The sequence below is a fragment of the Miniopterus natalensis genome, chromosome 1, assembly GCF_054644295.1.
Source record: "Miniopterus natalensis isolate mMinNat1 chromosome 1, mMinNat1.hap1, whole genome shotgun sequence".
Classification (NCBI taxonomy): Eukaryota; Metazoa; Chordata; class Mammalia; order Chiroptera; family Miniopteridae; genus Miniopterus; species Miniopterus natalensis.
This window is the reverse complement of record NC_142081.1, coordinates 69,897,999-69,925,857: the sequence shown is the minus strand read 5'-3', so window position 1 is coordinate 69,925,857 and position 27,859 is coordinate 69,897,999. Positions and strand designations below refer to the sequence as shown.

Sequence of the window (27,859 nt, the reverse complement as noted above, 5' to 3'; positions counted from 1 at the left end):
ATTGTTTAAGAATTACAAGTCACACCAAAGTATGGTTACCATGCTTCTTAGGTTTTTAAAGATAGTCACATTCTCAGGAAATGTGATTTGTTAAACATAAAAGCAAACATTAACTGATTTTTTTTTCTTTGAGGGGTATAATACCCTATTGCTAGATAATGTTTTCCAAATTTTAGGTTATTTAGATCATAAGTAAAATTCTGTTTTGCCCATTGTTAATGATTTTCTAGTGTAGATCAACACCATGTGTTGATAAATTGGTTATTTGCTGGTACTAACCAGTTATGATAACTTATTTATTCATTATGACCCTAAAACAGAAGAACACAAACTGCAGGCCTCAGGCCAAATTCAGTTTGTTTACATAAATAAACTTTTATTGAAACACAGCCACTCCCGTTCATTTACATATTGTTTATTGCTACTTTCATGCTACAACTTCAGAGGAATAGTGCCAGGGACATTTATGGCTCAAAAAGCCTAAAACATTTACTGTTTCCCCCTTTACAGAAAAAATTTACTGACTCCTGCCCAGAGTAATAGTTTTCAGTAAACCTTTTGCTAGTCAGAAATAGCATTTTTAGATAATTTAATAATAGGCTTTGGTTTACTTTGAAAATATAAAGTGTTAGATATAATTAGGAGGAAATTAGTAGTGATATGGTTCTGGTCCCCTGTAATGTTTTTTGTGATTACATAAAAGCTATTAACCTACACGATGATGGTAGGGACCCTCACTTCTTTCTCTTAGTGTGAGAAATGTCAAATTTAGGACTTGAGTACTTGCTCTGCTGATCCTTTTGTTGAGGGATGCTGTCAAGGCCAGTATGTCTAAAATTAGAGAAGAGAACAGAAGGAGCAGAAGGAGAGCAAACAGGGGCAGACAATGCAACTTTCACTCATAATCACAGAACTCAAGTCCCTGTGGGGGTTGCTTGGCCAGGTTCCCAGTTGAGAAGGGATATCTCTGTAATGTTTCCAGCTTTCGTTTTCAAGACCTGTTGGACCTGGATGGTCGGGGCTATCTTTTTCCTTTTTCTTTTTTAATCTTCACCTGAGGATAGGTTTATTGATTTTAGTGAGAGGAAAGGGGGGGCGCGGGGGAGATCAGATGCCTCCAGTAGATGACCCAACTGGGGATCAAACCCGAAACCTAGGTGTGTGCCCTGACTGGGACTCGAACATGAAACCTTTTGGTGAATGAATGATGTTCCAAACAACTGAGTCAGCTGACCAGAGCAGGGCTATCTTTTTCTTTTCTATTCTTTTTTCTTTTAATGGCTTTTAAAATTTGGGTTTTTTTTTTATTGAGACCACTTGACTTAATCTCAGCTTTAAATCTGTTTAAAATGGGAAGGAAGTAGTAGGAATTAAATAAAAGAGAGCATTTGAGTTGTCTATGCATATAGGTGTCTGTGCTCAAACTTGCTCCCCCCACCCCCACCCCGACACTTCTAAAAGAAATTAGATGTTAGGTACTTAATAATAAGACATGGAAGGGCCCTCAAGTATACTAGCCTTTTTTTTTCTTTTTCTTTTTGAGTTTTTAGTAACTTTATCTTTTTAAAAATTCATCCTACAAATGTTTTTTTCTCTCTACATTTTCACTTCTTTTTAAATGAATAGAAACAAAGACAAAAGCTTGTCTTGCTTGATACAGGTTTAGATTTTGAAGAGTTAAGGTTAACCAAGAGAAGTTCTGCACTTGGCCACTGCCAAGCACTAACCCTCCAGCACCACTAGATGATCTCAAGTCTTCTCCCAGAGACTGAGTCAGTGAAGGCAGCTGCTGAGAGAAGGGTGAACATTATAGGCCACTACAGTGTAGGGGTCGTAATGATGCTCCTGAGTAAGGCATCTCCTCGATAGTCATTTGCCAGAAAATAGTAGCAAAAGAAGACGTCAACTTTGAGCATTATGGTCTCTCTTTTCAGGAGCTGTGGGGCTCAATGGGTGTATGTGCCACCTAGGTGGTAAGAGGAGTCTGGAAGCACAGGGGATTTTTCCAGCTTCTTGGAGCAACTAAAGTCACAAATTTTGCAGACATTCTGCTTAGTTCTACAACTACAAAGCACAACAAATATGTATGATGCTCATCTAAAAGCCAGTGAAGCTCTCAGTTAGAAAACTGAATCCAGATCTTCCATGAGAATTTAACAAGAAGGAAAAGATTCATTTTGAGGCCCAACTCAAGAGATCATTAGCTGTTGCTCTTCCATTCTAGTTTCTATTTCCAGCCACCTTCAGCTCACTCAGGGTGGGAAAGTCCAAGATAAAGATGCTCGTCTACAGCTAGTTATGTTAGAGTAGTAGCCTAGGCCTCTTTGATTAATAGCAGCATTATGTGCCCTACTCATGTGTTGCCTTTTTCTTTAATTTTACAGAAAAGGTCTGTCCTAGCCCTTCCCTGAAATGAACACAAGTCCCCACTTAGCAAAGCTCTGGGTGACTGTGCTGGCAGGTGCTGTGCTGGACTCAGAACCAAAGTCCCGGGGACTGACAGTTCCAGCCTGCCCACACAGTTCCTCCTGCCCACCACCCCCAGAACCATGTTTTGCTGGCTTTTTTCCTTGACTTTGACAAGTGTACGTGTGGAAGAATTGAACATGTGATTATGCCACTTGAGAGTATAGTTAGGTGGCAAAAAAATGTCAGATTTCAAATGAACTTAAACCAAGAAAAATAGTAGTCTAGCTTCTTCCAAGAATATAAACGCAAATATTTTCTTGAAAATAACTGTGTGGTGGCCACTCAAGTTTGCAAAGTTCACCTTTCCTGTGTTCTACAGAGCTTAAGAATTTGTCCTATTTCCTTCCATCCCCGCTCTGTTTCAGGTCCTTGTTTTAGATCACTTGTGTCAAGCTACATTTATTCAAAATAAGCAAGCTTTCAGTTACCTACAGAGGGGGGATAGAAAAACATTGCAATGCCATATATTCCCTGTAACCTTTAATAATTATATCTGGATCAGCTAAGGTATGAATTAAAATATGCGTGTTCTTGATGTCTTCCAGTCCACAAAAGGAAATGATTACTACATTTTGTCAGTCTAATGCCAATCTGATGATATGTTGAAACATTCTGCTTGCAGCTGCAAGTTAGAAAGCCATATAAGGTAAAGCTTTAATTAGCGCCTCATCCTGCAGTAAAAGTGCTTAATTAGACTCCTGTGAGATTTTACTTGAAGCTAGATTTTTTTTCCTGAAGATTTAAAGAATTAAGAAAAAGGCATGTTCCATTCAGCTTGCTTTTTCACTGTCGCCCTTTACCCGTACTTCCACCCTACACGTTCCCTATTACAAGACCTAACTTAAAAAAAATTTTGCCTGTTGATTAATAGATACCCTTTTGACTGGTGATTGATTTTTCACTTCTGAGTTTTGAGTTTTCAAATGTCATTTGTCCTTAGGTTTTTGACCAGGTCTTGAGTGCAAAATAAATATTTTATACTTACAAAGTCCCTTTCTGTACTGAATAGAGTAGTACCAGTTTGCATGTTGCCAATAGTCTTATTAAAAACCATTAACGTACTAAAGTTTGAGTGTGATTTCATACATGCCTGAAGGGTGTTGCTCACTTAAGGGTGAGTAAGGGTATTTCTGCTGGCTTTCTTGAATGTCACTGAAAAGAGTAATGATAGCTGGCACCCCAGTTCTCTCTGCTACTCTTTCTATTCCCCCTAATTAATTGTCACGGTGACTGCAATATACAGTCTCACTTGTACAGTACAAGATTATTTACCTTACTGCCATTTTCTTTTAGTTTATCACGGATACATTTTTAATAAGAAAATAAGTGGAGAATGGGTGTTTGCATCCACACTGCACAAGAAACAAGTGACACTGTAGACATTGATACTAAGAGTAGTTTTGGTCACGAGTTCAAAGTAGAAATGGGATAATTATTGACCATATTTATAATAGTATATAAAGTCTATGTTTTTATATTTCAAGCCATAAAATTTGGTTTGTTGATGCTTATTTTTCAATAGCACCTACTTTTTGATCTTATAGTACAGAAATAAGAAAAAAAACTTTCTAAAAAATAAAATTGAGTGTTTTTTTCATTAGATAATGTTATGAACTACAGGTTTGTGTCCCCATCATAATTCAGATGTTGAAACCCTGACCTCCAGTGAGATAGTATTAGGAAACAGGGCCTTTCAGAGGTGATTAGTTCAGGAGAGTAGAGCCTTCATGATGGGATTAGTGGCCTCATCAAAAGAGACTGGAGAGGGCTTGCTTCCTCTCTCCGCTGTGTGCCATGTGAGGACAGCAAGATGGACATCTGCAACCCCAGGAGAGAATTCTCACAAGAACCAAACCAGGCTGGCACTTGGATCTCAGGCTTCCCTAGCTCTAGAACTGTGAGAAACAAATTTCTGTTGTTTAAACCACCCAGTGTATGGTATTTTTGTTATAGCAACCTGAGCTGACTAAGAGAGATAACCTATATTTTTCTTCTAAAATAATATTTTAAAAATCTTTAAGTGGCTAATTTCATTCTTTACATGTTTATAAAAAATACATTTATAAATTCCTCTCCTCTTACTCTCATACACAAAAGTAATACCATTGACTTGATTTGTTTTAGTTAAAACATTTTCAAGGAGGTCTTCTAAACCTGGGTACTCTCTTCAGAGTGTCTTGAAAATGTAAATATCACCCCTTTTATTGGTAACACTTGGTTATGCTGCAACAACAAACATACCTCAGAATCTCAGTGGCTTAACAAGTAAGACATTATTTCTCACTCAAACGGGTCTGTGAGTTCAGTGCCTCTCTAGCACAGCACTTAAGTGGTGGCTTAGATGATGGCCCACCATCTCTACCAGAGCCCTCCAGGGTCAGATTCCATAGGAGAAAAGAGCTGGAAGGCCACCCAAGGGCCTCTTATCCCCTCAGCCCAGAGGTGACACTCATTACTTCTGCTTACAGCCCCTTGGCCATATTAACAACCTAACTTCAAGGAAGGCTGGAAAGCCCGGCCGGGTGTGGCTCAGCGGTTGAGCGTCAACCTAGGATCCAGGCGATCGGGGTTCGATGCCCGGTCAGGGCACATGCCCGGTTGCGGGCTTGATCAATGACTCTAATCATTGATGTTTCTATCTCTCTCTCTCCCACTCCTTTCCTCTCTATGTAATCAATAAAGATATATTTAAAAAAAAAAAGAAGGTTGGAAAATAGATACTTTCTATGTATCCAGGAAGAAGAAAAGAAAGCACAATTTTGTGAATGTCTACCATTATTTCTGCCAAACCTTTATGTGTGTCATGGAAGAAAAATCTTGAGAAGTACTTCTTGAGATTCATATTCCAAATCAGGTAACTTGAACTTGATCTTATAGTAACTTATCAACCCAAAGACTCTGGTTTTTCCTATAAAAATCCACAAGCTCTTCTCCCTTATCCTTCTGTGCTCCTTCAATGTCTCTTAAAATGGCCTTTTATTCCCATTTTTACCCTTATAGCTCAGGCCTTTGTCATCTTTTCCTATTTGCAATAGTCTAATCACTGGCCACTTTATGTCCTTTCATTAGTCACTCCCTAACTAGATCATTATTTCTTCAGCACTTTGTAGTCTGTCCACCTTATCAATTCAAAGGAACATTAGCATCTGTATTACTCACCTTATATAAGAGTAACATACCTTAAAAGTATGAGGATTATTCATTCCTCCATATATAAGGATCCTTCCCACAACAAGGATTGTAAATGGCTTATAATGACATTTGCAAAACTCAATGAGTGAAATACAAAACATTTTTAAATTGGTGAAAATCATTATCTTTTAAACTTGATTCTGTTAACATTTTAACCCATAGGTTGGTTAAAATATAGGGATGAAATATACTAAAAGTCTATTATAGGGATAAAATATACTAAAACTCTATTCTTCTAAATTGAGTTTTCAGTGCTTAATCTTTTTAAAAGTGTGGTATTTAAACAGAAGAGGTGTGAAAAGCACATGCCTGCCTTGGTATTCCAAATGGAGTAAAGACAGAAAGAAGCAAAATCTGTTTGGGTTTTCATTCATGTTGTGTGTCATTTTTTTCCAGAACCATAACAACAACTTTGGAAATAGTGCTGCTTCTATTGAAAGTAACTTTTTCCATATTTATCAAATATTTTGAATTTGTATTTTGTACATGATTATATTTTTGACAGAATAAAAGAATCTGCAACAATTTAGAAAAATGCTTTGTAAGTGAAATTTTATTTCAATATGTCCAGAAGTTGATCTTTTCAGCATCCCCATTAGAACAGCACAGTGCAAGATGACTACGAATGAAAATAAGAATTTAGGCATAAATAGCAACTTTGTCACATCTTTACAAAACCAAAACATCTTTCATTCTTTACCCATTCACTATTCATTCAACAAGCATTGTTGAGCAGCTACTAAATGATAAACATCATGACTGGATATGCTGAAAAATAAAAGGGCTACCCCTGTGATCAAGAAGCTCTTAGTTTAATGAGGTGTACACATAAGTAAACTAACAGTTTTGGTGCATTATAATAAATGTTTCATCAAAGAAATGCAATAGGTGCTATGGGAAGCATAAACAGAATCTCTCACTCAGCCTCAGGGAATCAGAGCTGGATTCCTGGAGGAGGATTGTGGCTTAGTAACCAAGCTGAGGAGACATCAAGTAGAGGAAAACAGCATGTAAATGCCATGCTCCTATCCTAGGCCTAAGTGTAACATCATGAGGATGGGACAAATGAAAATCTGCTCCTGGTACTTTAAGATTTCACCTCACAAGGTGTACCCTTAAGAAACTTTGGAAACTCACGAAAGAATAATGATATTAGAGCCAACCAGACTCTATCACAGACTAGCAGCATAATCTTAGGTGAGTTTCTGGGTTTCATCAATTTTTAAGAGAGAAATAATCGTATCTATCTTAAAGGGTAGCCACTAAGGTTGATAGAATAATAGCTGCAAAGCATTTGGCACAGTTTCTGGCACGTAACAGGCACTTGGCAAGTCATAGTCCCTAATAATAATAACACAAAAGGAAACGGGTTGCGTTTGTAACTTTGATAACATACATCTTCAGCTGATTGAGCATTCTTCCTTCAATTTGTATCTTGTTAGTATGAACTGACAATGTTTGTGTTTAAAATGATGCAGTGTAGATTAACTCCTCTGTGTAATTGATAGTCATTTTATTTGATTGATGATAATTGTAGTGGATTTTAATGACCAGTTGGCAGGAGTTTTCAGAGCATCCTTCTTAGGAAGTAAAATGTGTAACAGGAATTCATTAGTAATCAAGCAAAATACATAAAGACCACAGAATGACTAGTGAATAGTCATGAAATCCATTGGCATTTCATGTCAGTTTCAAAACTGCTGTGTCGTACCAGAGAGATGGGGGAAAATCTTCACCATATTTATCACCGTATTCCCACTCCGTAAGATGAGAGTCTCAGTTTTGTGTTCACCACATTAAAACAACAAACTCAGTGGCTCTCAAGTTCATGTGTGTGCCAGCATGGACAGTCAGAAAAAGAAGCTGTAGTTAAATGGCTGTGTACTGAATTCTGCCCTTGATGGCAATGTCTGAAGCATAACTGACACAAACTTTGAAATTTTCAGATGCCAGTTATCACAAAAAGAACTAGGTCACGGCTGCAGACTGATTTGATTCTCTTTATTATCTCTTAAATAATAAAATTAAACTACAACAATAATGACCCAGTTCAGTCGTAAAGTGACCTTGGTGGCTATAATAGAAAATTTTTGTCATGCTCAGCATATTTCGCCTTAAATTTAGCAGATTATCTTCGTCTGTGGAAGTTCATCTGTCTCATTTCTCCTGCTCAAGATAAGTGGTTTCCTGTGCATCCTTTGATGCTAGTCACATTGCCATTTTAAGGACTGAACTCTCAGACAGAAAACCATTCCGTAATTGAAAGTTGTCTTCACTAGTCTGCAGTGCTTTGGACACTTAAATTGATCATGTAACACAGGCCTGGTGGTATGTATACACTTTTCCTTAAAGTGTATGATTTTTCCCTTGGATTTTATGATTGTGATGTCAAAGCTGAGTAGAGTTGTATATTGAAATCTCAAACTAGTGTATGTGCACATGCTTACTGGGGGAAAGTTCTCCAAATGGTAAGGATAACACTCTCCAAAAGGGACATGAGCATGGATTGTTTTAAGGAAATCATTCGCCAGATTCTCAGCTTCCCTACTCAACTCTTGTGTGTTTTTTTCTTAAATCTGTAAGACTGTGGGTGAGTAGAGAGCCTCACTGAGCTCCAAGTCAGCAAACATTCTTCTAGGGCAGCTCTGCTCTTACCTGGGATGCAACCTTGAGCAAATCCTTTCACTTGCCACTCTGACCTGTTTTCTCTTCTGGGAACTACATGATCCTAAATTGCTTTCCAGTGTAAAGCAACAGGGTGTTTTACATGATGAAGTTATTCTAAATTCCCAAAGAAACTAATTACTTAATGACAATAAGTTTGAGGCACAATTTAAATTAGTTTGAAGTGAAACATCTCTAAGAACCATTTTGGGATGGACACATACTAAATATGGTATACATATTTTCTTAAGTCAAAGAGCAAGTAAATTTATTTTGGTTTATTGTAAAAGATATTCAACCTCAGACTTTGTTCTTTATTCATAGAGCTTCAAACCACTTAACCTTTTATTGTCCTATCCCAAGACCATTTAATTTCCCATCTCATGTTAATAAATTAGGCTTAGTGCACTTTTTCCTTGATGACCTTTCTCTATATTTTCTACCCTTTATATTCTTATTTCTATTTGTGTTTTAAAATGTGCTTATTTTCATACAGTAGCACCAGCCACACAGTGCATGTGATGTATGGATCTGGTTCTCTGTTTAGCACCAAATATACAAATGGAGAGGAGACAGTCAAAGAAATATAAGAAATTATAATATAACCTGTTAAATATAGTAGTGGAGACATGAATAAAGTGCTAAGGAAGCGTGAAGGAGGGAGCACAAGCTTCCTTGAAATTTTGCTGAAGTCCAAAATAACCTCTTTTCTTTTGTTGCTTGTGCTTTTAGTGTCATCACCTCATCTAAGGTCATGAAGATTCTTGCCTATGTTTTCTCTAAGAGTTTTAAATTTTAGCTCTTACGTTTAGATCTTTGATCCATTTTGAGTTAAATTTGGTTATGGTGTGAGGTAGGGTCCAACTTCATTCTTTTCATAGGGTATCTAGATGACACAGCACCATTTGTTGCAAAGACTATTCTTTCCCCATTGAATTGTCTTAGCACTCTTGTGGCTGCCTTTTTGTTGGGCTGTCCTGACTTCCACTGTGCCAAATTCTCCTTGGTTTGCTTCCTGCTTCCCAGGCTGTTTCGTCTTAGCATCCTTTGCAGGCACTTTCACCTTCACCATATTCTAAATGTTAAAATTCTTAAGGAAGGGTTTGTAAACCCCCTCCCTTCTCTCTTTAGTATTGCTCACTAAGTGAGTTTATCCATTCCCATTCTCTCTCTGCCATTGACTTATAAATTGTATCTCCATCCCAGACTCCTCTGCAGAGCTTCATACAGGAATATGCCTTATTGACTTCACTTGGCTGTCTCACAGGCAACTTAAGCATAACATTATCCAAAATGAAATACTTGATTCTCACATCTGCTCACCCCCCAAGAAAACTTGTTTTTCTGACAGCTTTTTATCTCTTATAAATTACACCACTATATACCCCCTTGCTCAGATCAAAAACTTAGGATTCACTTGCTATTCTTTTCCCCTCATCTCCCATATTCATCGCACCAGTATGTATCTTAAAGATTTCCACTTCTCTCATCTCAACTGACATCATTCTAGTATAAGCCACCCTTCCCTCCTTTCTCCTTCCCCCTTCCCCCTCTCCCCTCTTTCTTTGAGAGAGAGAGAGAGGAAGGAGAGGAAGAGGGAGAGAGAGAAACATCAATGTGAGATCAAAACATCCATCGGCTGCCTCCTGCACAACCCCTACCAGGGATTCAGCCCACAATCCAGGCATGTGACCTGACCAGAAATTGAACCTGCAGTGTTTCGGTGCCCGGGACAATGCCCAACCAACTGAGCCACACCAGACAGGACAGCCACCATTATCTCTTATTTGAATTACTGCAATAGCTTTTTAACTGTTTGTTCTCCCAAATTTGGGTATCTCACTGGGTCCCTTTTTACAGTTGAACTTGATGTGGCACATCAGTAGCACTATTTACACCCATGATTTTTTACATGAGTCCAGTATTTTCAACTTGATGGGTTTTCTCCAAGAACAGTGTATCGTTTGCTTTGCTTGGCCAGCATTACATAATCCCACCATGTTATTATTATTATAAACTGGTCTGCTATGTTAGCATTATTGGGAACACACAGATTCCTTAGTAATATCATAACTTGTTATCTAGAGGTTCCTTCTCAGCAGATGTGATCTAGTCTGAACAGAGAGCCAATTTCTAAAGAGGAGAAAGCTCTTCTCACTTTAGAATGCATCACTGCCACTCCTTCTAGTCACACCTCTCTGGAATGGTTTGTACCCTTTCTGAAACTCTTTGGTTCACCGATAGTTTCCTGTATTTACCCAGCTCTTCTCACTGATCATACTTTTATATATAGGTAAATACTTAGAAGAAAAAATACACAAATATTTTAATACTTTTTACTTCTTAAAATTGGTATAGTAAAGCAATAAAATAAAATAAAACAATTGTAATCCATCTTGTTATGTATTTCAACTTCATTTTTGTACTTAATGTTTTATATTAAGTCATTATTAAGTTATAGCTTCTACAAAGTTATATAAAATTATTATAATTATATATTATACATTATATTATAGTGTATTATTATATAATTATATACTGAAATAGTTATAATTATTACCACCTTCACTGTTATAATCATTTTATTACTCCTTATGTTCTAAATATTACAACTTGTTCAGGAGGACCTGCTTTAAACTGGCTTCTTTTTGCTTTTAGCGCTGTCCTTAACATCTTTGAAGGTGTCCTTATTACTGTCTGGCAATCATAAGGCATTTCAGGCCTCTCTGAGTTTTCCTTGCCCCAAGGCATGGAAACCACCACTTTCCAAAGAACTTCGCTTTCTTCTAGCAGAAAACAGTATCAGACACCAAAATCTAAGTGCTGGGTTTGCATTTAAGTACTAATGTTGTAAAAAAAGTTTTTAAGTGCTATTGCTAATGTTTGGACATCCTTAGGGACAGAACTGGACACAGTACAGTGTTCCTTGTTAAGGTTTTTATTTACACTGAACTTATTTATTATATGCTGTACTCTGCCTATAGTAAGAAACTGACAAAACTTGAACAATTTTCTAAAGTGTATCAACAAGCCCTGCTGGGCGTGGCTCAGTGGTTGAGCATTGACCTAGGATCCAGGAGATAGGGGTTCGATTCCTGGTCAGGGCACATGCCCAGGTTGCCACTCAATCCCCAGTCGGGGGCGTGCAGGAGGCAGCCGATCAATGACTCTCTCATCATTGATAGATGTTTCTATCTCTCTCTCTTTCTCTCTCTGAAATCAATAAAGATCTTTAAAAAAATAATAATAATAATAATAAAATAAAATGTATGAACAAAAAATGAGGCAGCAGATAGAGAGTGGAGTCTGTGGGGGGGGCAGGTATATAGCTTGGCAACTGGATCAAGAAGGATCTTCTTTAATTGATTTTGTTGTATAATGGGAGAGCCAACAAAGGGCTGAGACAAAAAAGGGGCATGATCAAGACAGTAGTATAGAAAGAGGATGATGTATTAGAGAACTGAGACCAGTGGCAGGAAGACCAGGCTGCTGTGGTGGCCCAGTGAGACCTGGCAGGGACTAGATGGAGCTGAAAACTGTTGGAAGAGCCCTTGCTGAGATCAGTGTGCTAGGCCGTGAGACAACCTGGCTGTGGGATATGACAGAGGTTACGGTTAAAGGTAAATTGAGCACAGGACACTTGGTGGAGAGAAGGGCCATTAACTAACAGGGAATTCAAGAGGAGGAGATCATACAGGGAGTGGGAGGGAAGCAGTGGGTTAATATTTAGGTAAAATTTGAGAAACAGACAAGTATAGACAGTGTCAGGCCCATGTTCATTCTATAATAAATGTGCGGAATGAATCAAATAGTACTAACAACAGTATGTATTGAGCTCATACTGCATTACTGACACTGTGCTAAGTATATATTTCATTCAATTCTCACAAAAAGTCTATGAAAAATAAGTATCGTTTTTATCACCATTGTGCCAATGAGAAAACAAAGGCTTATAGAGATTATGTAATTTACCTGAGATCATATCGCTAGTATTTGGCAGAAACAGACCCAAACCCAGACCTTTCTGACATCATACCCCTAACTGAGAAAGGAATGAAACTGCCTGGAAATTAATCAACATGATGGTGGGAATCAAAAAACAGCGTGTGATAGAAGCCCAGGGAAGGAACAATTTTTTTAAAAAGTGTGGTCAGGCCCTGCCGGGCGTGGCTCCGCGGCTGAGCGTCGACCTAGGATCCAGGCGATGGGGGTTCGATTCCCCGTCAGGGCACATGCCCGGGTTGTGGGCTTGATCAATGACTCTGTCATCATTGATGTTTCTGTCTCTCTCTTCCTCTCCTTTCCTCTCTCTGAAATCAATAAAGATATATTTAAATAAATAAATAAGTAAATAAAAATAATAATAAAAATTAAAAGTGTGGTCAGTCCACATGTGGTCCTGTGGCCAAGTGGAGGAAACTCAAAATAGGCAGCAGGCTTGCTAGCTCATTGGTGAGGTTGAGAGGCCGTGTTAGACTGGCGTGGGAGCCACCTCACTGACAGTTCAAGTGGCGGGGAAGTATGAGAGGCCACAGTAAGAGCAGACTCTTCCGTCAAGAGTGTTATGGTGAATGAGGGTAAGGAAAGAAAGACAAGCTAAAATGGGAGGCTTAACAGAAAGGCTCTTTAGTGCCGGGAAGCTGAAGTTTATCTCGTTAGTAACGGGTAAAGTTGAGTGACTACTGTGTGTCAGACACTGTTCCACGTGCCCCACTTATACATGACCTCATTTATTCCTCACAACAACCTTATGAAGTAGGTACTAGACCAACCCCCACGACAGGGAAGGAAACAGGCTGAGGCACAAAGGGAAAGTCATTGGTTTAAGGTCAAACGGCTAGTAAGTAGCAGGCTCCACATGTTGAACAGAATTAGTTTTGGCCAGCAGCATTGTTGAAGGTTTTCAAGTTGTATATATCAGGACTTGAAATTGTAGTTATTAAAGTAAAAGTCAGCACTTCCAACTGTAATGAAAGCAGAGAGCCGCAGATCATAAGTGGTTTGTCCCAGACATCCAAAGATAGGAAACAAAATCCATTTTACCAAATTTAGAGCCACTCGAGGTTTTTAACCTCAGAACAAGGCTTCCCTCTTTCAAGTTGCATTTCAGCCACCCTTCTGAGAGCCTGTATTCTCTGAACAAAAAAGAACAAAAAGTTTCCTTGAATTTATTATGCTGATGCTCCATAAAAGCATGTTCATATGGCCAAGTTTAAATACACACTAAAAGACTGCTGAATTTCTCTACATATCCTGAGCTGAAGTGTTCAAAGGACATGAATAGAATCCTACATGTTTGACCCTTGCCATTGGGAATATTGGGACCGTGAATTGAGAAGAGTATGAACTCCTAGGCTTCTGTAGGACAGGAAGGGAACATCGGGCTTTCTCCTGTGTCCTTAGCTGTGGGGTACCGCCTGCGATTTGAGAGCAAGCTGAGGATCCACTGAATTACCTTAACATCACCAGCAGAATGTGGAATGGCCCATTCTTCCTTTGGTAATGCCAGCAATAGATAACTCCAAGGTCTCTTTCAAATAGGCTTTTGAGTTTATGGGTTTACAAAGTACTCCTGAGCTCTGAGTCCATTTTTCTTTGCCATCCAGCTGCAAGCAACAAACAAGCTTTATGGTCCCTGAAATTAGCCACCAACTTAAGACAAAAGATAATTCTGGAACTGTCATTTAATGTGCTATATCTGTTCTCCTGCTTCTATAAAACAAGCCTTTTTAATGTAATTACATGACTTGTCTATCTATTACTAAATTGATGAGGACAGCCTGGATTTATTTATTTTTCTTCCTTTAACTTAGAAGTTGGTATGGTTTATTGTAGCATTTCCCAAAGCAGATTCTATGCACAAGGACCTTGTAAATAAATATGTCTGAGAAATTCTGCTAACAGCTCTCTCCTGCTTCTTTCCCTGCCTCCTTTTGATTAACAATTCACATTAGCATATTAAAGGTTTTCCAAAGTTCTGCGGTAAAGAGGCCAACTAAATCGGCATTTCACAAAGTCGTTTTACAATTGTGTAGGACTTTTTAAAGCCACACAACCACTTTGGGAAATGCTGACATAGTCGTTGAGCTTTGAGGTCAACTCTGAGCTTCTGTGTGCTGGACTTTTTTAGAGCCCACATATAAGTGAGATCGTGTAGTTTTTTTTCTTTCTATGTGTGACTACCACGGGCAGGGATGTGGGGGAAGTGGACAGATGTTGGTTCAAGGGTACACAGTTGAAGTTATGTAGGAAGAATAAGACTAGAGATCTAATGCACAGCATGAGGACTAGAGTTAATAATACTGTATTGAACACCGGAAATTTGCTGAAAGATATTTCAGGTGCTCTCACCACAAAAAAATACGAACAAGAAAAAAGAAAAAGGTAACCTTGAGAAGATGGATATGTTAATTAGCTTGACTGTGGTGATCATTTTGCTAGGTAGTATATGTACATCAAATCATCATGTGTAAACCTTAAATATATATAATTTTTATTCTAAAAATGATAAAATGTACTTTAGGGTCAAGATGTGGGTGATCTTGGATAAGCTACTTCAGCTCCCTGAGCACTCATATCCTCAACTGTAAATAGGGTAAGAATATACTTCTTTGAGGAATTTGACAATTTACTACAGCACCTGCACAGAGTAGACAGTCAGTGAAAAGTAGCTGTTTCTGTGAGTGACTGGCTGATATTCACGCTGCACCTGTGCCCAACATGGGGCCACAACTAACTCTTCCTTTTAGAAAAGCTTCCAGTAGCATAACCTGGGCGTGTAACAATTTAAGGATCAGTCAGTACCACAAAAGCAAGAATGAAATTTTACCTTTTGAAAGAGTCTCCATCTTACAGGGGGTTCCTAGAGGTTGTCCAACATTGAAGTGCAGCAGTGTGATTAGTCAATGTAATGAAAGAGCTTGGCAATCTGCCCGTGCTCACAGATGATTAATGGAGTCTTTGGGTTAAGAACCAATGTGTTTCATGGATAGACCATTGCATTCAATCACTCTCTTTGTTGAAGTGAAAGTTAATATCATCGTTATTATTTTGATTACTATTCATTTGTAAAACGTTTAGTGCAAGTCACAGTACTGAGCAGAACCTCCTTGGAAGCATCACGATTATCATGCAACTGAATTACCACCAATGGGGTGGAGGTGGGAGCTCATCTCAGGGCAGATTAATGTGTAAGTTGTTCAGAGTAGCTTCAGGACTGAGAATGGGCCCCGTGGTCAGGGAATCAGATTTCCATGAGACTTTTCTTTTGCTAATATGTCATCTAGTAGTAGAGACACTGAGCAATGAAGATTGTAAGTAGAAAACAGAAAGGAAAATATTAGTTGAATTCCATAGATTTGCATCCAGTAAAATTAATTTAAATATCACCAGTACTGACTCAGACTTAAGTGTGCCTTATGTCTCACCACAAAATTGTTTTGCTAAGAAAATTAATACAATAGAAAGAACAGAGACTATTTAATGTACTCAAAAGTAAATTATTATTGAACACTTTGGGTATGTGATATGGGAGTTACTAATGTTTCTGACCTATTAACAGATTTAATATAATAGATCTCCATGCCAGTTTTTGAGAGTTTATTGTGTTATAGCCCAAATTCACTTTATAATATACAGTGGTACCTTGGTTTTCAAATGTCTCCGTTGACGAACATTTCAGTTTAGGAACGCCATAAACCCCAGAGTAAATGCTTCGGTTTTCGAACTCGCCTCCCAAGTCGAACATGCCCCGTGGCTTCTGCTGAGGGCAGGATCCTGAGGCCCAGCTGTGGCTGTGGATCCCTAGGATTTCAAACGTTTCGGAACTCGAACAGTCTTCCGGAACCGATTACATTCGAAAACCGAGGTACCATTGTACTTTTTTTTCATAATTTGTTTTCTTCTAAATTAGCTTGGATAAATGGGACTTATTGAACAGGTATTCTGAAGTGGTTAGTTGATTATGGAATAGAAGTAGCCCAAACAAAACTCTTAAGAGATTTCATTTTAAAAGATTGCTCTGAGATGAACATGTTTATTCAGAACTGAGGATAGATTGGCTTATATTTATCGATCATTTATTTTTATGTTATTTTTCTACTATCTTTTTCCCAAACAGGATGAGTATTTTGTATTTCCAATATCTATATGTGTACTTGATACAGGAAGTAGCTGCTGAAATTCTATTTAAGTTGCCTCTTTGCTAGCTATACAGTTAGGAATTTTGATTACCAATCTATAACCTGAAGTCTAAGGCAATCAAAAGAAATTGTACTGATACTTGAGCTATTGGAGTATTTTGTGTGCTTTTTAAATTTTTTCTCTCCTTTTTTCTTTTCTATTGTTACTTGTCAGTATATTTTACACTTTTTCCCTCATTTGTCTATACATTTAAATTTCTTTTAATTATGATTTTAAACAGTGACTAATACAATGTTAAAGCTTTATCTCAAGTTGCTCTTTCAAAGCCTTCTAAGTCATTTAACAGAAAATATACCAGCATATATATTTTTAAAAGCACATATTGAGTGGAATGATGAAATGCAACATCAATGAAGTGAGAATGATTTCTCTAGAGACTATAATTCAAAAGGTAGTTGACTTTATTTTCTGTGATTGAATGAATAAATTTAGGTATTAATATGCTTTGCGTCTATTTAGAGAGAATTACTGTTCTGCCTGCCTTGGAAGACTGTTTTATTTCCAGATTTAACTCAGCTCAATATGAGAGGCCCCAACTTTTGAGTCAGGCATCCTATATACAAAGCATACTCATTCATTTAATGAGTATGTGTTCAGTTCCACGTCTCAGCAACACACTGAGCTACACACAGCAGGGGTATACAAGATGTCTATGCAATGCCTTCTGCAAGCCTAAAGACACGTAGCCCTGAGAGAAGAGGGAAGGCAGGGAGACATGCAATGGAATTGGGTGGATTGTGCAATTTTCCAAAGTTCCTAGAGGGCAGGTGTCGTCTTTGGGAGGTGGAGGGACAAGTGTCCACTGAGCACCTACAGGCACTTTGGATGCATCTCTGTCCTCATTTCACCAACAGCCACATGAGGCAGATGGTATGATGCTCATTGTACAGATGAGGGAATTAAAGATCAGAGAATTGAAGTCACTCCCTCAAAGTCATTCTGCCACCTGTGTCAACATAACAGTGCCTGGCACACAGTATGCAGTCAAATGAATAGTTGTGAATGTTGAACATATCTTTCGGGGAAGCAATTTTCAGCACCCACCAAGAGCCTCAAAAATGTGTATGTCCTTTGAACCAGCAGTTTTATTTCTAGGAATTATCAGAGATGTGGGCAAAGGTTATGTGTGTGTGTATGTGTGTGTGTGTGTGTGTGTGTGTTTGTAAATGCAAGATGGTAACTGCAGCCTCATTTTATAAAAAGTAAGACTTAGAAACACACCAAATATCTAAAAGAGTAATAGTTGAATAAATTACAATAGTATAATGCAGCCATTATAAACAGTATTTTCAAACAATTTTTCATGACATGGGAAAGTACCCATAATGGGATATATAACTGAATATGTATAGTATGGTTTCAACCATGTTTCAGAAAAGCATATACAGAAAAATTACTACAATAAAATGTACCATAAATATAAATTATGGTTATCTCTAAGCAGTTGAATATTATATGATTTTATTGCCTTTTTATAACAATGTGTATTCTAAATGTTCTACGGTAATTTTTTTAATTTATAATAAGGACAGGATATTTTGTTTTCTATTATGATTTTAAGAAATGCATTACTACACTGAAGTTTTTTTGCATACAGCTCATGCAGACTGTGTCATTAATCTCAGTATAAGAAAATTCCCATGAGAAGAGAACTGCTCTGGAGCTGGACTTCCTGGGTTCAAAACCAACCTCTACTATTCATTTACTGTATAATTCCTGGCACGCTGTTAAACCTCTCTCTCTACAGTGCTGCTCCCATCTGTAAAAATGGGATTTTAAAAATGATGATGTGCCCATCACATAAGTTGTTATGAAGAGCAGATTTTATTAAGTGCCTAGAAATAGTAAGTGTTCAGGTAACTGTCATTTTTGCATTGGATTTATTAAGCTTTTTAACTTCTGTTATTTTTATACTTTACAGTGTTTATGTTAAAGCTAGTAACAATAAATTTTTTATATACTTCCCCTTTACTTAGCAAAAGCATTTCCTATTTTGCATTTTGTTGTTGACTTAATTCATTAAATTCCTAGCACAATCTCTAAAAGAGATAATTAGCTTCACTAGACACAAACTAAACCTTTAACCATTTGGCAAATTTAGAATTTCAGGACCTAGTTAGATCATGTGAAAGCATCAGTTATGTGTCCAACTCTCTGCTAAGGCATGAAAAAATCGTAAGTGGGATGATATTTACTTGCTGCCTGTAAGTCAACCAGCATTTATTAAGTGTCTACTGTGTGCCATGGATCGGGAATCAGAAGTGAGAAAGACACAGTTTCTGCCCTCAAAGAGCTCATACTAGATATCCAAAGATTACATGCAGGAAAATAAATACACCATTTGAAATAAACACAAGATAATGTGTGTGTTGAGGGCAGCAGGGGGTAGGATGGGCTGTACATGACAAGATTTCCTAGGAAAGAGGCCTGAAGCGTATTGAAGAATTTAGGAGTAAGTGAGAGGGCTGATATGAGAAGCAGAGTTGCAGACAGAGGTAGCAATAAGTACAAAGGCATGTAGGTAAAAGAAACATGACACATTCGTGAAAATTTTGGCAGTGTGTGGGATTAGAAAATGCTAGGTAGAAGGGGAAATGGACAGGATTCCAAGATGAGCTGAGAGAGACCAGCAAAGCACAAGTCTCACTTTTATCTTGAAGTAGTGGGGAGGTGATAACAGATTTGTCTTTTAAAAGTTTACTGTAAAAGTGTGGAAGACTTACTAGAAAGGGTGTGGGGACAGTTAGACAAAAGGCTGTCACTATAACTAACTATGAAGGCAAGAATGGTAGAGAGCAGAGGGCTGTGTAGCAGGTGACTTAGTTGTATGGGCTGAAAATGAGGGAGGAATGTAGACTGGACTCCCAGACTTCTGAATTGAGGAGCTGGGTAGATAGTAGGGTTAGTCGCTGAGCAGGAGACCCCAAAGGAAAAGCAGGTGTGAAGGGGAAGATAACAGGGTCATGTTTAGACATACTGATTTCAAAATGAGTTTGGGTCACTCACCTGGAGTTGTTCAGTAAGAAAACATAAGAGTCTGGAGCTCAGCAGCACAATCTAAAGATAAAAATTGGGCCATTAAAACCATGAGCTGAATAAAATTGTCCCAGGGAGAGTGTGTAGAGTACATAAGAGAAGATGGCCCAGGACAGAACCCTTGAATTACAGCATTAGCAAGAAGACCCCAGAGAGAAGAAAGTAAGCAGAGAGAAGAAAGGAGACCCAAATCAAGAGGAGAAAATTCAAGATTTAGGGAATGGTCAGTAGAGTTAAGTGGTGTCCTCAGGGGATTTATAATCCAGCTGGGAAGTCACTGCATCTACAGGTGAAGAAATAAGGTGGAAGAGTTGCCCATGATTGTACTTGGTTAAGCACCCAAGAAGGACATAGACAGTTCTCCCAGAGTTGAGGGGAAGGAAAGAATGGAATTGCCCTGAAGCTTGATCAAGGTGATAGGACTTCACTGGTCCTGAAATACGGGTAGAATTGAAACCAGGAGAGGTCATTTCAACTGAGGCAACAAAATTTATTCCAATCTATCCTCATGCACGAAAGAAACCAAAGGTAGATTTTCTATTGATAGTAGTCAGCAGTGTCATCTTTGAATAGTGAAGACAGCATTCGGTTCCCTCTTAGTTATAATGACTCTTGGTTAAATCATATCATATAAAAGAGGATGCAGTGTCACCTGACATCATGTACAAGATTAACTTTACAGAAGTCATGACAAGAAAGCAGCATGGCTTATGCATAGCAGAATCATTTCAGAAACACAGATATGTCTGAGCTTTGAGAATACCGTGAGGGTCAATTCCAATAGGAAAAGACAAGTACTGCTTATATACCCTCCTTATTTTATGAGAGCTTATCTAAAATCCCTTCGCTTTACTGCAGCTATTCCTAGCTGTGAAGTTGCAGATTCTTGGCCCCATCTTTCCCCTGCCTCTGGTATGTGGAAGGAAGCAGGAAAAAGGCCCCCACTCCTCCTCACCCCCCCCCATCCCTCCTGCATCTTCCTTTTCCATCCCAGTGCCCTCTTCTCTAGAACACTTGGCTTGCAATGCAGCACAGGCAATAATTCTTCATTTACCAGGAGGAATGCCTCGAGGGCAAAAACAGTCAGGCATTACCTTGGGAAATAATCTGTCAAAACCTCTCTATGCTTGTCTGCTTGCAATTCTGTCATAGTGATTGCTTCCCATGACCCTATTTTCAAAGAGGAAGGTATAGAATAAGGAAAAGTCATAGGAAAACCAGGTTCCAGTGCTGGCCATGTTCCTTCCCTGGTGGCATGATCTTGTGCAAGCCACTTAACCTCAACTAGTCTCAGCCTTTGCAGTAGAATTTTTGTGACAAATGAGATGATATTTGTGAAGGAGCTTTATGATTGCAGAATGCTGTTGGAATGTTAGGCAGTGATGATGGGCTGTCATCATAGTCATGAGCATGACCTGAAGGAAAGGGGGACCAAGATTTCTCCTCCTAAATCTGTTCTGAAGACCTAGACCTTCCATTCCAATGCTTGCATTCAACCAGGTTTCTCCAGAGCCCCATCTCCCCTGGCCCCTGTTCATCTGTGCTGATTTATCTTGGCTCCTTGTAGTGCTTGCTGCAACTGAGTAATATTAAGTTAACCCCATTCCCCTTCCTTTAGCGCACAGTGTAAGCCCTGGAAATCCACCCCTAAAGAAGAAAAATGGTAAACAATTTATGAAGTGCTTCCTCTGGGCTGGGCATTTGCTCTGCCTGTGATCTTCTTCCACAAACCACAGACTGTTCCCACACAGGAGAAATTAGGAAGCCTTTGCAGCAGAGACCAGAGGAAATTACATTTCTATTAAAAGCTGCCTGTGGCTAGATGTATCCATCTCAGGTACAAAGTTAAATGATGTAATAAACTTATTCAAAGACATAAAGCTATTACACTAAATGTTATTAAGTATCTTCCACTTAATGTTAACAAAATGCAGGTATAAATTTCCTTTGGTTGTCATTTTGCAAGATGCTTGTTCTTAGTCGGGTTTATGCCTCTGCCAGTTCATCACTGTTGAATTCTGCTTCCCGCTCCGGGCCAAGTGGGTGTCAGGGATGCCTAACCCTTTGAAACATGATGGCTTCCAACTTTCTCGGATTCATCTCTTGTGAATCTGGGAGTGCTAAGCTTCTCCCCAGGCTGGTTCACTGTTTTCTACCTGCTGGCTAAGTGCAGTGTTGAGGCTCCATGTTTCATATACACGAGAGTAGAGGCACGGAGACCCAACCAACAGAGCCACGGCTCAGGATTCAAGGTTGCGAGGTGATGCATCTACTCCGGACATTGAGGCTGATTCAGAGCTTCTTTCTTGGAGCCATACATTTAGGGATAATGGAAAGGAAGAGTTGAGAGGAATACAGAGCATTATATCTGGAAAAGTCCTGTGCCCCCAGCTTTCCTGTGGCCATTCACCTAAACCCCAGGTCCAGGGGAAAGACACATAAGATCCAGATGTGTCTCATTAAACTTGCCTAGTTCTCTGAACTTGTCAGGATTTCCATTTCCATTTGCAAGCCAAGTCCCAAGGTGGACCTAGTCCTTTTATGCTTCCTCATCAGAATGTCGGAGTGGAAATGAATGGAGTGGTGGTTGTGGGGATGTGAGAGCAGCTTTCCACATATGCCCAGGTCCTGCCGCCAACGGGTGTTTTTCCTGCAAGTGAGTGGGTCAGACCCAATCAGGAGCAGTGCTGACTGGGCCTTTCTGCAGTGTGAGCTGCCTTGCTCTCACAGGTGCTCACCCCTGGCAGGGGCCTGTGGCTGTAGGTCAGCCGAGCCAGCTTCTGATCCTCTTGCTGCCCTTCTTTAGGAAACAGCATCCTCCATTCAGCGGCCGATAGCGTGACCAGCGCCGTACAGAAAGCGAGCCAGGCCTTGAACGAGCGCGGGGAGCGGTTAGGCCGAGCAGAGGAGAAGACGGAAGACATGAGGAACAGCGCCCAGCAGTTCGCAGAAACTGCGCACAAGGTGGGTCCTGCAGACAGCAGAGGTCTGGGCCTGGGCCATCAGGGAGCCTGCAAACTTTATTTCCGTGTCTCCTGTGATGGCAGATACAAAATCAAGCCTTTTTCCCCCCTCTATACAATTTCCATCTGCTACTTAGTAAGTACCAGAGTCATAAAAGATTCCTTCCTCTCCCTGTTTCTTTGGATATTTCCTTTCTGACGTCTTTGTTACCAGGGAGACCAGGAGGAGAAAGATTTCAATGACGAAACAAAGTGCAGAAAAGAAAGCCAGGATTTATCGGCTGCAGCAAAAATATACTTAGGATCATGAAACAAAGAAGGGCTTAGAAGTAACAGGAGGGCCTAGGCTGGGCTGCATTGGCTCACTGGGAAGTCAGAGAGAGAAGAGGGCCTTGGAGACAGGTTCCAGGGGTAAGCCCCGGATGAGCTTCCACCGCCCATTGCTTTCCTGGTTGCAAGTCTCATGGGGACCTGTTGGGGGAGAGAAGGAAATGGTGCTGGCATGCTCCCCTGGGGTGGGGAGACAACGCTTCCTGGGTTCTTTGTCCTGAGAGTATTTATCTCTTTCTTGCAGGCTGGGAAATCTTAGGAGAGGTCTCAGGGGAAGATCTCAATAGAATATTCATCAGCTTTCTAGGTGCGCTCTTTCAGGGTCAAGGTCTCCACTGATTGGTCAGCACCAGGGCAGGAAGGTCATTAGTCAACATATCTGGTCCTGAGGCAGCTACAGGGTGCCACCTGTCTGGTTTCACTGCTTACCTGGGCCTGGAGTGGAAACACAACTGAGGCCTAGATGTTATCTTTAGGGAGGAAAGCTCAGGGGGTCTAAATCCCACGACCAACGATATGCTGGGGGAGGATAGGTTACCCTGGGGACAAAGTTCTTATTTTCTCAGTTTTGCCCCTTGAAGGCATCTGGGGCTTCCTGCCCTGGTGAGTTTCCCTGATTTCTATACCTGGCCCATCCAAACACAAACCATTTACTCTCAAGTGTCCTTGGTTTAGGGAAGCTGGGATTTACTAGGTGGCTACAAACTGCTGTTTAACGATCTGTCTCAGTTTCTCTGTTGCTTTTGTCCTGGAATTGTCCTAGCCTTCACTATGTTATAACATCTTCATCCCTGTCTCTGACCTTGGATCTTTGAGAAATGTGGACCATCTTTAATTCCTGCCCAGAAGTTTAGGGCTCAAGCCTCAGAGAACAGTTTTGGGGAGGAAGGAAGAGGTCAGGTCCCAGAATATCCCCCCTCCCTTGGCCAGTGCGTAGAAGAGGACTTTGGGCTGCTGTGATTACTTTTCCTTGCTGTCTCTTTCCGGCCATGAGCTCAACATCCTGTGTTCTTATCTTTTCACCATATGAAAATCAAGTTTTAGTCCCAGGGCACAGTGCAGCTCGGGGTTAGCCTCCCGCTGTAAGGGCCGTGGACCTTTCAAGCTGGCCTGACTAGAGCAGAGCTACCACCAGGCTCCCTCCCACCTCTGAGCTCAGGGGAAAGCATTTCCCCCGTGACCGTGACAGTGGGCACACACGTCCACATTCACACCCTCACTAAGAAGGTGCCTTTCAGAAGGGGAAGGGGGAGTTTTTATTGGCAGCCAGCTATCTAAGGCAGTCACAAACCAAAGGAAAGAGTCCCTGTTAGTCTGATGATAGAGAGGCTTTACTGCTGTTCTTGTGTTTTAGATCAAAGAGCTGGCCAGCGATTCGAATCTACATTTCCAGAAACAACTTTTCCGCTGATAACTGTCAGCATCTCAGGCTCATGATCTGACCTTACAGATACGCTTTTCAGGTGACCTTTGGGAGGGGGGATGAATGTGCTCCAACAGAAAACCCCACTTTTGCAGAGGAAACAAGAATAGACAACCTGAAAAATAAGAAAAATCACCCCAGCTGAGCTCAGGCATGGGGCTCAGGCTTGGACCAGACTGCCGATCCGATTCCAAGTGGAAGCTTCCTGCCTCCCTTCCTGCAGCCCCTTTGCACAGGCCTGTCTCCTTGCGTCATCTTCTCTATCATGACAGGGTCTTACTGCCCTGCTGCCTTGGGGCCCCCTTTAGGGTTCCCAGAGGAAAATGGGCCAGATCTATTGGAAAATGCAGGTCGTCCTGATTGAGGTTGTCACAGAGGGAGAGAGCTCAGATTTATGGCTCTCTTGTCCCTTAATCCCTTCTCCAGCCTTCCTAATGCAGAAACAACAATGAGCTGGAAATGCCAGGATTCCAGCCCCGGCTTCGTTTATAACAGCAGCAACTTTAGTAATTTAAATGAAGGGTAGGTAGAGGAAGTCTGGAGAAACTTTTAAAGTGTTGATTTGAAGAAGAGAAAGCTAAAGGGAATAATCTGTAATTGTCTTCGAGTGTGGGAAGGGTGACAGTACAGGCGATTCTCTTTTGTGCTTGACCACACCGAGTAGAGCAATCAATAGCGCACCAGTAAAATTCCGCTAAAACAAGAGCTTCAGTTAATGATTAAACCATGAACCAGGTTACCAAGGAAGTTTGTGAAATCGCTCTTCCTAAGGTGGAGTAGACAATACCTGGAGGTCATCCATGTGGGCGTCCCCCTCAGAGGAACTTACACAAACACTGGGCTGGACAATCTAACCAGGTGGCCAGAATTCTTGGCCCTGGTCACCCTGTTTCCCTGGTATCATGGCCAAGTTTGCTAAGCAGCTAGGAAGGCAGTATGGCATAGTGGTTAACATTTTCTGTTTGATTTACCATCTCAGTGATTTACTCATCAGTGACCTTGGGCAAGTGCTTAATTTCTCTAAACTCCAGTTTCCTCATCAGTAAAATATGGCTAATTCACACTAGTACTATCTTCAAGGGTATCAAGAGAATTGAATGAATTCAAACCTATAAATCTATTAACATAATACATAGCACATATAAATCTAAGTTAATATGTGTTATAATTATGTCCATAACAATGGTTTCTGCTGAACCTGCCCTATTTAGTTGCATAATGACCACAGTGAGGGGAGAGGGAGGGTGTAGAAATGAGCCCGAGGATCCCAACACAGGGATGGGAGGGCCTGGAGGGGAAGATGTTATGTCCTCCAGAGGGGGTGGGAGCTCCTCCTGCTAAATGCTGATGCTTTCTAAACACAAAGCAGCCCTTGAAATAGGATCCAACAAAACAAACGGGTTAGCCCACCAAAAGCAAAAGGGCCTCTGGCTTTTACCACTAAGAGGGTCCGTGCCAGCCAGTGACATGCCCTCCTGTGGGCTGTGGGGGTTCTGAGGAGAGAGAGGGGCTGCTGGTGTCTGTTGAGGGAGTGTGAGGGAGGCGCTGTCGGAGCCAGACTAGGTCGTGTGCTTGTGAATCACGGGCACTGGCAGTATTCCTAAGGAGGAGGCTGACCTCTTTAGATAAGGTGTGGCTATTTTCCCAGAGCCTGGGACTTCCTGATTTGAGCCCACTGGTGTAGGCTGACCCTGAAGATGTCATTTCGCTAGTCAGGACCCCACCATGCGTGCTGGTGAGGAGAGAGTTCAGAGATGGAAGCCAGGCTTTCCAGCCCTGCCTCCGAGACAAACGTGGCTGTGTTGGCTCATAAAGAGTGGGCTGTATTTACAAGTGGAGACTGAGTGCACACGTTAGAGCCCTGAGCAGAGAACGGCAATTCCAGGTGACAATTCTTCGTGTTTCCTGGTTGGACAGGGCAGCAGTTCTAGCTGGAGAGTATAGCCCACCTTTCCAGATTGCAGTAGAAAGGGATCTCCAGCTTTCTAGCTTTCCCCAGTACTCCTGCAATGACCCAAGTGTGTCAGCAAGTGGATCACCTCTGCATGACCCTGCCATCAAGATGTGTGGGTACTTCTGTAGAGCAGATGAAAAGTGCTCCTGCCCACGCCCTCTCCCGCAGCTCAGTCAGCCTGGCGTGAGGAAGTAGGTTCCTTCCTGAGCTGTGGGCTTGGTACAGCCTCAGCCCTTAGGAAAGTGCAGCTCAGTCGCAGAGCTGACCTGCTGACTGTCCCTGCCCCAAAAGCACAGCGTTGAAGTGTGTGCAGCTCTCTAAGGCCTGCCAGGCAGTGAGTCAGCAGGCGAGAGCGGGACCCACACCCAGCATCCTCAGATGACATTTCTTGCAGAAAGGAACAGTGATCCGCCCTGTTTTCATGAGCCCACGTTTATGGGGGAGGGAGTGGTAGGTGGCATCTGTCTCACTGGCAGGGAATGGCTGCTTCTCTCCTTACTCTGTGTTGTTCTTCCTCTGGGTCTCTGAGCAGGAAGGGACCTCAAAAATCCATGCCTTTTAAAGAGTCCCTCAGTATAAGTAATGATTTTATTATTGTTGTTGTTGTTATTATTATTATTATTAAGGTATAGTAGTTTACACAGCTTTGAAAGAGAAAGCTTTCCATGACATATTAAGTAAACAAAACATATCAAAAGGAAATTTTAAACAACTCTTCTATAGGAACTCTGACTTCTAAATTAATGCATAGCATTTGAGTTGGAGATGATATTTATAAACATGAGGTACAGGGCAGGTGTGACTTTGGAGCTCAAGGTCATATACCAGACTTGTAGCAGGGAAGCAATAGTACCTCCCCCTTCCATATTCTAGCTCCAACTCCCAAGCAATTAAAAAACAAAACAAAAAACTAGGTAGCATCAAAGTGATACAGCTTTCTGACTTTCTACAAAAATACCTCAAATAACAGAATGTCCAATCCAGTTGTATTTCTGCAAAGCTGAGCGGGCCACACCCCGCCTGGCTGGGACTCCCTTTGTGTGGGTCCAGACCCACTGTAGTGGTAACCAGGGCCTGGTGTGAGCAGCACCAAGGCTGCTGAAGATTAATGACTGGGTAAACTGGCACAAGCCCACTAGTTGTGAAGGTTACGAGCTCAGTAAATAACAGGACAGCAACACTGATCAAATATATATGATTGTTATTCATTATGCACAATACTTAACAGCTCTGTGTTGATATGAATGGTCCACCTTGCTAAATAATGTATAAACACTTGAAGACAGACCAAGAAGTGAGGCCATACACAGAGGGGCTCAGAGTATGGCTGGGGAGTGGGATGCATCGGAGGGAGAGCCCTGGCTCTACTATTTCCATCCACCATGTTTCCCATAAACTCTTTGAGGTCAGGAGTTATAAGCCACCTCCATCCTTGTGGCAAAAACTCACAGCACTTAGCACACAACCTGGGCATGTTCAGGACTTCGCAAGCACTGTCTGGCCTTCAACTGACTGTGGGTGTCAGAACAGAAGGCCTGTGGAGGTCTTCGCTTAGGCACCAGGAGCTCTTTCAGCCAAGGTTTCCCAAGCAGAGTAATTAGTTTAGCAACACGAGGGCTTGGTCCA

At 40.8% G+C, this 27,859-nt stretch overlaps 1 protein-coding gene across 1 annotated transcript in view; it reads left to right on the top strand.

Annotated features, from left to right (window-relative positions):
• The window catches only part of STXBP6 (syntaxin binding protein 6), a 229,932-nt gene that overhangs the window by 197,556 nt on the left and 4,517 nt on the right, over positions 1-27,859 (top strand). The window contains exon 5 of the mRNA XM_087823225.1: positions 22,370-22,527. Coding sequence (XP_087679351.1) covers positions 22,370-22,527 — 158 coding nt within the window. The remainder of the gene's footprint in view (positions 1-22,369; positions 22,528-27,859) is intronic.